This window comes from Furipterus horrens, unplaced genomic scaffold, assembly GCF_987537825.1.
Source record: "Furipterus horrens unplaced genomic scaffold, mFurHor1.1.pri manual_scaffold_17, whole genome shotgun sequence".
Taxonomy (NCBI): Eukaryota; Metazoa; Chordata; class Mammalia; order Chiroptera; family Furipteridae; genus Furipterus; species Furipterus horrens.
Genome location: NW_028327187.1, coordinates 38,629,960 through 38,640,400, shown reverse-complemented (window position 1 = coordinate 38,640,400; position 10,441 = coordinate 38,629,960). Strand labels below are relative to the sequence as shown.

The window sequence follows — 10,441 nt, the reverse complement described above, 5'->3', positions numbered from 1 at the left end:
GTGCAGATAGACTCTTAAGAAGCTACACCATCGTCTCTCGAGACGGACGGCTGCCGACGACGACGAGAAGGCTACCCCGAGTTTATGCTGGTCGGTAAGCACCAGTCCATTAGGTTGTCTCGGAACAAAAATCCTTTTCCACTGAAAAATTGCTTAGGTTGACAGGTCTCAACGAAACACGGAGGAGTCTTGATTCTTTGAGGAACCCGTAATGTCGCAACGGCCGTAAATGCTACTTTGATTGATTGACCCGCCCCCTTCATTTTTCTCTTCCTGCATCTAGAACGATTACTCTCTTTCTTCTTCCTTGTCAAGTCCCGCCCTTTCAGCTGCCCGCTCTGGAGAGCAATCAGTTGCCCAAAAAGGGCCGGCAAAAGCGTCTACACGTTCAGAGGAGCGGAAATTGTCAAATTTCACTGAAAACCATAAAGTGCGGGTGGCTCTTTCCGTTTCCGGAGGACGACTACAGCTCTGCCTGTCCGTGCCAGCCTTCCTTGTGTAAGGGGATCTGCCGGATCCTTGCTAATTCAATTTTTCCCCATTCCGGGCCCTTTCCTATCATCGCCCCCTTCACCTTGGACCATGTTCAAGAAGTAAGGACATCCATCCGCTGCTCACAAAGGTGGTAGGGTTAGGGGTGGGGAAGAGGGAGAGAGCAAATATCCGCTTTCTCTCTCCCCTGCCCCTGCCATCCTTAACTCCCTAAGGTTTTCTGTAGTACTATACTCTCACTCGCAACTTACAACACTTCTCTCAGCTTTCCATCCCTAATCCTCAGTCGGGTTTCGGTTCTATCACCTTTATTTTCTTTATCTTTACCCCTCTTTCTCTTCTGGCCGCCTCCCAATCCTATTTCCATTTCTAGGGTTCTACCAATCACATCTTTGCACTGTGATTTAGGCGTCTATTCCCTTTAGCTGAGAGCTCTGCACTCACTGCCATATGTTTATTAGTTATGAACTGAATAAGGAAGGCTTGACTTCCTGGGTCATGGGAGTGAGGGAGTATGGGTGACAGGAAGCAAGCGGGCTGTCATGCCTATTGCCTAACTGCCAAGTTAACCTTGTCTTGAAAACAGCGTGATTGCCCCACAGGCTGTTCAGTGTAAGGGAGACAAAAATTCCTTGGGAACTTACCTAGTGGGTTTCCCTTCCAGATTTGGTAGATGCAAAAAAGGGGGAACATGGGCAAAGGAAGGTGGGTTTTGTTCATGACATTTTGAGCAAAAATGAATAGGGATTTTAGAAATCATCATCACTTAAAAAATCTCGGTAGATTACACAGCCTAGCAGGGACCGGTTTTCTGTGTTATATTTGGCTTGGTCTTCTGTATCTCAGAGCTTGAGGACTCTTGTTGTGTCTGGCTTTTGTTTTTCACCCAGGTTTTGTTATAGGCAGAAATCTCTGTTTCTTCCTGGGTAGGGATGAATCAGGTTTTCCAGAAAAGGCATTTGTGTAGCTGATTACAGATTATAATGTAAAATATGCCTCATATCCTCCCTCCCAGCTAATTGTGTATGTATTACAGTTTATTTAATATTGTAGTAAGACATTGGTTGTGCTAGACAGAATAAAGGTAAATGGTATTTTTAGAAACAATTTATTTAATTATTAGTTTAGGCATCTGAGTACTTGCTTGGGAATAGACAACTAATTAAAACACTCCCTTTAGCTGTTCTGATATGTCTACTTAGAAATGCCTCTTTTTTTTCTTGCAAAAATCATTTGGCAGATTTGATGAGAAAGAAAATGTGTCCAATTGCATCCAGTTGAAAACCTCTGTTATAAAGGGTATTAAGAACCAATTGATAGAGCAATTTCCAGGTATTGAACCATGGCTTAATCAAATCATGCCTAAGAAAGATCCTGTCAAAATAGTGAGATGGTAAGTCTTTATTTTTCTCTATGTAAAGCTCAGAGTAAGTAGCAGAGTATCATATGATTAGATTGTACTCATAATAAATGGAATTATTTTCATTGGTAGATTGATAGATGATGGAAGTAGATAAGTAGAATAAAACTAAGCAATATGTATTTTCAAATGTTTTTCTGTGTTTGTGAAAAATGGCTTTATGTTCTGATTACTTTAGCAAAGTTAATTGTTTTTATTTAGAATTGGATTTAATTTGTTTCAGTTGTACTTTAGAGATTTGTTTTATTTAATTATCTAACAATGAAATGAAAATAACAACATATAAAAAAATTTATTGTAGCAGCTTATTTGTTTTCTTTTTTCTACTTGACTAGTATGATAGGCAAAACAGTTTAAACAATTCTTTTTGGCCTGGATCTTTATTGAAATTTTTTAAAAAGCTTACTGTGTCTCTGTATATGCATATTTCACATTATACATTATTTAAAGGCTATTTGGCATATTCATTTTTGAAAGAAAATATCTAACTCGGTACTTTGTGACATTTGTCTTACAGCCATGAACATATAGAGATCCTTACAGTAAATGGAGAGTTACTATTTTTTAGACAAAGAGAAGGGCCTTTTTATCCAACCCTAAGATTACTGCACAAATGTAAGTCTTGTTAGAAAATAATGTATTTGAGGATATGGAAAGGCAAAAGGAGCTGAAAGTGACTTCTGGTCGTTAACTTATAAGTACTAGGTAATATGGAATATTAAAAAAATGAATTCCCATCTTGTGGTAAATCCGAAAAATGCAGATTCTCTCATGCATTTCTGAAAGCCCAAGAAAGAACATTCATTCATTCAACAAATATTGAACTTACTGTGTGCTAGGCACTGAGCTAGGTACTGAGAATATGATGGAAAGCAAGGACAGACATGGTCCCTGTCCCTATGAAACTAACGTCTAGCTGGAAGAATATATAGCAATTAGATAATTACACAAGTATATATTCACAAACTGTGATAAGTGTGAGCATTTCTTTTACATTTATGTCTAGATTTGCCTCAGAGATGACACTGTATAAGAGTGTTGGAGTCAGTTATGTTAGTTGAGTGCCAAGTTCAAGCATTATGAAATAAAATGTTTATTATGTTCCCACTTTTGTATCTCATTAGATTGAGTACATTATAAAAGAAAATCCAAAAGGAGATAAACCCCTGTGCCCAAGAAATTATAACTGTGAAGTAGAATTTCTGCTTTTTAAACCAGAATGTATATCAGGCCTTCTAGCCAAGAAGCAGAAGAGACAGTTCTGTAGGTGATATTGGTGATTTAACTAATGAGTTTTATTTTTGGTAAGAGGAGATATATTTTTAATTACTTGGTGAATTGGAGGTCTGGAGCAGTAAAGCTGTTAGGCAAGTCTTGAAAGATATGAAACATTTTAATATGTATAAAAGTATTTACAATTATTTGATTAAGTATTGATTTCATTGAAGTTAAACAACTATGATGGACAGAAACTGAGTCCTGGCACAATGGGAAAAGGTGTAAAATAAAAATATTTTTGTAACATTAAGACATTTTAATGACATTAATTCCTACTCAACTAAAAGGACAGAGGCAAAATAATCAATTGTATTACATGAATTTAGATTGGATCCTGGTTTGAAAAACAAACCAAATTTAATACCTCCTCCTCCTCCCAAAAAGATATAAAAGAATTTCTTGGGGCTATTGAGGGAAATTTGCATATGGTTTGGTTATAGTATGATATTGTAGAGCTGTTGTTAAATTTTTAGGCATGATAATAGTGTTGTGGTTATATAGCATGACTATTCTTAGGCGGTGTGTGCTCATTGGTGAAGCATTATGTCTGAAATTTAAAGTAGTAGAGGAAAAAATGTGTTTAAATAGAAAGAGATAAAGCAAATATACTAGTGTTAATGAACAATGGTTGAAACTAAGTGCATAGTGTCCAGGTGTTCATTGAACTATTCTTCCTAGTTTTTCCCATATGTGAAGTATTTTGTTAATAAGTTGGAAGAAAAATATATTCCTATTCAGTAGTATTTTTCTGGGAACCAAGCTTTTAGAAAATTTTAAAGTTATTCTTGTGCAAGAAGCAGGATAATATGGTGGTTAAAAGCATGAACCTGGAGGCAAGCAGACCTGGGTTCAATGCCCAGTGCATGTCATTTTTGTTAGGTAACTCAACCTGTTTAAGCCTTATTTCTTTATCTTTAAAATGGACATAGTTGTATATCAAATCTCCCAGAGTTGTGAGGATTAAATGAGATAGTGCATGTAATGTACCTAACACAATGCCTGAAACACAGTAAGTGCTCAATATATGATAACCATTATAATAATGTAGTAACTGTTTAAACAATGTCCAGTAGTACTGCTATCATCATCATCATCATCATTATTAAAGGGCAGCTGGTAAGGAGGATGGAGATATAGAAATCAAATTATGGCTTATGAATAGTAAGTGTACTCGTTCATTCAGGTTCCTTTATAACAGTACGTTGTTTAAATTAATTTGGAGTCATGTTTAAATTAATTTTTAGCCTTCGTAGGGAAAAAAAAAAGACTTATTTGTTATCTGATGAGTGGATAGGCTAATGGAAAAACATTAAAGTGAATAAATTTTACCAATTATTGTTGTCATTATTCCTAGAGGGCCCTGAGAGGCCTAAAATGTACCCCCCCAGGCATTGTTTTAAATCCTCCTGGGATCCTTTGTTAGGTTATGAATTATTTGAAGACATTCATACACACAAAAATATTTTTATTATTGCAAAAGGAATATGTGTTTATTCTAAAGATTTGGAAAATATAGAAATAAAATCACCTATATTCCCATGACCTAGAGATAACTATTGTTAATATATCGGTGTACTTCCATCCAATTATTTTCTGTGCTGTGTGTGTCTGTGTGTGTATGTGTAAATGTATATATTTTTCCTTTTTAAATAGGACTCTCTATTACATGTATTTTTAAATTAATAGACATTTTGTAGAACAGTTTTAGGTTTACAGAAAAACTGAGGAAAAAGTAGAATTTCCATATACTTTCTCCTTACCCTTCCCTTGTTGTTATATCTTGCATTGATGTGATACATTTGTTACAATGGTTGAACCAATGTTGATACATTATTAACAATCCAAGTTCATAGTTTACATTAGGGTTCTTCTTTCTGTGTTGTACATTCTGTGGGTTTTTCCAAATACATAGTATCTACTGTTAAAGTATCATACAGACTAGTTTCACTCCCCTAAACATCCTCTGTGCTCCACCGAGTCATCTCTCTTCCCTTTCTCCACAGACCCCTAGAAATCATTGATATTTTTTTATTCTTCTTTTTCCTCCTAACACTATATTATGAACATTTCCCAGGGTAATTATGGATTGTTCAAAAATATGGCTCTAGTATATAGATATTGCATAATAAATGACTTTTCTCTTAGTTTATTGTTGGACATTTGATTCCACTTTATTTCTATAATTCCACTTTACTTCTATAAATATTAGTGCTGCAATGAATATCTCTCTACCTAAATATAGTGGATATCTCTCCTTTTTTCTTAGGACAAAGTCTTAGGAGCAGAATTACTGGGTCAGAGAGATTGAAACTTTTCAAGGCTGCTGTTGCATGTTACCAAGTAGTCCTAAAGAAAGGCTGTACCAATTATAAGCCTTCTAGCAGTATATGGGAATGACAGTTTTTCCCACACTCTTGCTAGCACTGGAAATTACTTTTTTTCAAAATATTTACTAATTTGATAAGTAAAGGAGAGTATTTCAGTTTCATTTTGTATCTGTCAGAGTGCTGTCATTTTGGGAAATATTTGTTCATGTCCTTTGCGTTATTTTTCTGGTGAGTCATTAGTTTTATTAATTTATTTAATGTATTTCTTTTCTTCTAGATCCTTTTATTCTGCCACATCAGCAGGTTGATAAAGGAGCCATCAAATTTGTACTCAGTGGAGCAAATATAATGTGTCCAGGCTTAACTTCTCCTGGAGCTAAACTTTACCCTGCTGCATTAGATACGATTGTTGTATCCTTCTCAGGCTGTAACTGTTGAAAAAAATGTATTCATGTCATTAGTGAAAGATCTGTTATCCAAGGGAACAGTAGACATACTTTTTTGGAAGTTACTGTGATTATTATCTCATGCCATTCTGGTTATGTTTGAAGATGTGGGAAGTAACATCATTTCTTGAGACTAAATTGTGATCTTAGAAGTTAAATGAGAACAAGTAATAAAAGAGTCCGAGCTGCATTTCAGCCCAGTTAGTACCTAATGTTATCAGATTCAGGACACAGTATAAAACTCTTGGTTATTAATGGAGATGAGATATGATTGGATCACTTCTTTGAACATCAGCTTGCTACATTTATGTTTGACTTACTCAGATACATTGGAGTAAAAGCACTCAAAAGGGAAAATAACTTGGGTACCAGGTAGAGAGTTAGAAGTGGGTAGTGGGAAGTATTAGCAATTCTCAACTTTTATTTTAAAGTTCATTTTCAGTTGGTTGTTTGGGCCTCAGAACATGATATCTCAAAGAGAAATGTTAAAGTCCCACATAGTCCTTAAGGATCTATTCAACTCATGATATAGCTGAACAATTCTGCATTATTTCCATTTCTATGGTGCTGTTTCAGCTATATTCTAGATTAAGTAGGTTTTTGCCAACTAGTCTGGACAGGAGAACATTTTTTTTTTTTTGTGATAGATAAAGCAGCCATTTGCCTAAAGTTGAGAAAAAGAACCATACTTGGTGAGAATGGGGGAATCACTGTGAGTGGAAGGCCATTGGAATGAGTTTAAGAATGTGTCCTTTGCTTAAAAGAAGGCTGTCCTGTGGTGTGGCAGTTATATTTAGGGGATAATATAAGTTGTATGTTTATATCTTAGGAACAGTTTGTATTGACATAGATACTGGTCACATATGAGGTGCTCAAATAGTTGTGGAACATTGAATGAATGAATCAAATAAATTGAAAATCAGTGGAGAAAAGTATTCTATAAAAATATATTACTTTTTAATGTTTATGATTTTTCTAAGTGCTGTAAGTTTATAGTTCCTAAGTTCCTTTAAATGGAAAATTTTCTTAGTACCTAGCCTTTATTTTTAAAATAATTTTTATTTTGAAATAATTATAATTTTTAGAAAGTTGCAAAGCTAGTACAGAGAGTTCCTGTGTATCCTTGAACCTTTACTTTAAAAAACATGTACTGCAGTTTTTAACATTCTGGTGCTTCAAATGATAACCAAGAATGTTCTGGTTGTTCTAGAAGGGTTGACACTAACATTGGGCTCTTAAAGATAGATTGGAGATATAATTATTGTTTTAGTGTGTCCTTTACATAAGACCACCATTCAGTTATTAAAACACTAGAACAATTGGTATTTATTTTACAGTTTTTAATATTTATGTGCAGGAAATTTTTTTCCTTTTCTGTATGACTTATTCTGTATTAACATTTGACTTAAAAACCAAGAATGATTATTAGATTCACTCATTTAGCATTTATTGAGTATTCACAGTATGCCCATATATTCTGCTAGGTCCCTGCCCTCAAGGAGTTGATGGTATACGCGAGGATATAAGATGGGTTCAAAGTGGCTTAACTAGTAATGTGATCATCATTTGACACCCCCTCTCCAAGGCATTTTGATAAATAGTTCTTAGCTGTGTGTTTCCAGGCCATCATGGCAGAAGGAAAACAGCATGCTCTGTGTGTCGGAGTCATGAAAATGTCTGCAGAAGATATGTAAGTCTCACTTTAGGCCCCTTAGCTTTTGAGATATGAGTAACCGACACAGGAAACTCAGAATTGGAGGTGAAATGTGCTCTCATTCATACTACATTTTACAAATATGTAAGCACAGAAGCATTTGTGATTTTTCCTAGCACTTAGGAAGCCAGCGAAATGTATTTTTTTTTATTTTAATTTTTTTTTAATTTTTTTATTTTGGTGTTTCAATTACAGTTGTCCCCTTTTCCCCCCAGCGAAATGTATTGATTGCATTCTTTCTTAAGCACTCTGAAAAAGAACCTGTGTGTCAATACAGCTGTTTTATATGTATATGACATTTTAGGAATTTTTAATTTAGTATGATTTAAATTGAGTGGAGGAAAATATGTTTTGCTACTAATTATTATTGTTAAAGAATTTATTTATTTTTAGAGAGGGGGAAAGGGTGGGTGAAAGAGAGGGAGAGAAACATCAATATGTGTTCGATGTATGAGAGAAACGTCGATTGGTTGCCTCTCTCGTGCCTGCAACTGGGGACCTGGCCTGCAACCCAGGCATGTGCCCTGACTGAGAAACGAACTGGCAACCTTTCAGTTTGCAGGCCAGCGCTCAGTACACTGAGCCACACCAGCCAGGGCATTTGCTACTAATTTTTAAAAACAGTGACATAGTTGGCACTACAGAGTATTTATCTTCTATTTTGGCTTGGTGATGTAGAACATTAAGGAAATATTAAAGATATATTATCAAAATGTAGTCAATGTATTTAAAGGTTTTTGCAATTCATTTGAAGACCACACTATTCCTATTAATTTTGTTTGAGGGTTACTTGTAACACTTATATGTTCTCCTGATATGGTGACACATTATTATTCTGTTTTTGTAGACCCACTAGTTAGATGACTAGAATCACTTTAAGACGTGAACTGGCCGAGAGTAATGCAGTTTGATGTAGACAGTAATGTGCGTGTAATATAAATTCCCTACACATAGCTCCATAACTGCAAAACAGCAATGCACATTGAATTATATTTTCCATGACTAGGCTTATAAAAATGCATACCAATATGTTTGTGTGCTTTTTTCCTTCTGTAGTGAGAAAGTCAACAAAGGAATTGGCATTGAGAATATCCATTATTTAAATGATGGGCTCTGGCATATGAAGACATATAAGTGAGCCTCAGAAGGAACACACTTTGGCTAAATACGGATATTGTGCTGTGTCTGTGTCTGTGTCTGTGTCTGACAGCATGAAGACAGTGCCCATGTGCTTGTGCTGAATAAATTCCACAGATGCTAAACTTCTTCTAGCTTCAAAAATTATTTTAATTTTTCTTAAACTCAAGTTAAAATCAGGTAATAACAAACTTAGACACTAACAGGTATCTGGTAAGTAACCAAACTCAGACAACTTCATGTCCTTTTTCAGGCTAATTATGTACAGTAGTCCCTCTCTATATCGTGGTTCACTTATTGCGGCCTCACTGTATCGCAGGATTTAAAAAAATATTATATTTAATTATTTATCGCAGATTTTTTGCTATATTGTGGGATTTTGCAGTACTGTATATGTATGTTGTTAAGGTTACATGGGTTTAAGAGTGTAGAATATGTTTAAGAGCATAAGTAGTGTTTATAAAAGTGTGGAAAAAGTTAATAAGGGAGTGGGAAAGGTTAATAAGGGACTGGGGATGGTTTATAAGTGTGTGGGAAGGGTTTATAAAGCCTTTAAATATATATAAATACTAAAATAAATGTAAGGTTCCTACTTCATGGATTTTCACCTATCGTGGAGGGATCTAGAATGTAATACCTGCGATAAGTGAGGGAATACTGTAAGATAAAGGGCAGGACTTGGTAAATGAATTTGCCAGTGTATGGTGGACCTCCCGGAGATTCTGACAACTTGATGAGAATTTTGTCTCATTACCCCAGGGCACCTAGAAATGCCCCTTCTCTTTTGTGTATGTTATTTGTTTGTTGTTGTTTTTCAATTTTTCATTATGAAAAATTCCAAACATATACAAAAGTATGGGGAGAATAGTACAATGAACCTTTTCTGTATCTGTCACCTAGCTTCAGTTCATGGCTGATCTTATTTCATCTATATCTCATTTATTCCTTCCCACCCCACCTCTTTTAAAAAAAATATTAATCATGTATTTTATTTAATATAATACATTCAAAGTATTGTTATTTCAACATATACTCAACATAAACATTAGTGAGATATTTTACATTATTTTCTTGTACTAAGTATTTGAAATCTAGTATGTATTTTATACTTACAATTCATTCATTTCAGACTAGCCAAATTTCAAGTTCTCATTACCTACTGCCTTGTGGCTCTCATATTTGACAGTGCAGCTTAGAGAATAAATAGCAACTTTTTCTTTATTCAAAAAGATTTTATGTACAGATTACAGCCACAATACAGGGTGGGGCAAAAGTAGAAATACAGTTGTGATTATGTGAAACACAACTTATTCTTCTATTATTTATTAATTATTGTATTTATTTTTATAGGAACAACTTTAAACCTACATTTGCCCCACCCTGCATATATCTGGTGTGGCTCCACCCAACTTCTTGATTATTTTGAATCAAATCTCAGATACATAATTTTATCCATAATTATTTTAATATGTATCTTTATTTACTTATTTTTAATGAGATAATTTTTTGAGATAATTTATTTTTATTGCCTAAACTGTAGAGCATTCACTACATAGCAAAAGAGAAATTGGGCAGGAATGGCTCATGTAGGGAAACCAAGCTTGGAGATTCTTCTACAAGGAGTTGA

At 34.8% G+C, this 10,441-nt stretch overlaps 1 protein-coding gene across 2 annotated transcripts; it reads left to right on the top strand.

Moving 5' to 3' along the window:
- Positions 1 to 436: 436 nt before the first annotated feature.
- MCTS1 (MCTS1 re-initiation and release factor) lies at positions 437 to 8,943 on the top strand. 2 transcript variants are annotated; one of them, XM_090263919.1, is made up of 6 exons: positions 437 to 593; positions 1,733 to 1,885; positions 2,430 to 2,527; positions 5,795 to 5,928; positions 7,586 to 7,653; positions 8,734 to 8,943. In XM_090263919.1, exons 1-6 carry the CDS (start codon positions 583 to 585, stop codon positions 8,813 to 8,815), a joined length of 546 nt encoding a protein of 181 aa, XP_090120045.1. In that variant the 5' UTR covers positions 437 to 582; the 3' UTR covers positions 8,816 to 8,943. The 2 variants fall into 2 exon arrangements, with proteins under 2 accessions (XP_090120045.1, XP_090120044.1); XM_090263918.1 differs by lacking the exon at positions 437 to 593 and adding an exon at positions 1,002 to 1,197.
- The last annotated feature ends 1,498 nt before the right edge of the window (positions 8,944 to 10,441 follow it).

What these genes read in the sequence shown, in the direction of transcription:
- MCTS1 (XM_090263918.1), top strand. Translation starts at nt 1,166, where the DNA reads ATGCAAAAAAGGGGGAACATGGGCAAAGGAAG. An exon ending in GGGAACATGGGCAAAGGAAG is followed by an intron (nt 1,198 to 1,732) that starts GTGGGTTTTGTT and finishes ATCATTTGGCAG; the next exon opens with ATTTGATGAGAAAGAAAATG. An exon ending in CCTGTCAAAATAGTGAGATG is followed by an intron (nt 1,886 to 2,429) that starts GTAAGTCTTTAT and finishes TTTGTCTTACAG; the next exon opens with CCATGAACATATAGAGATCC.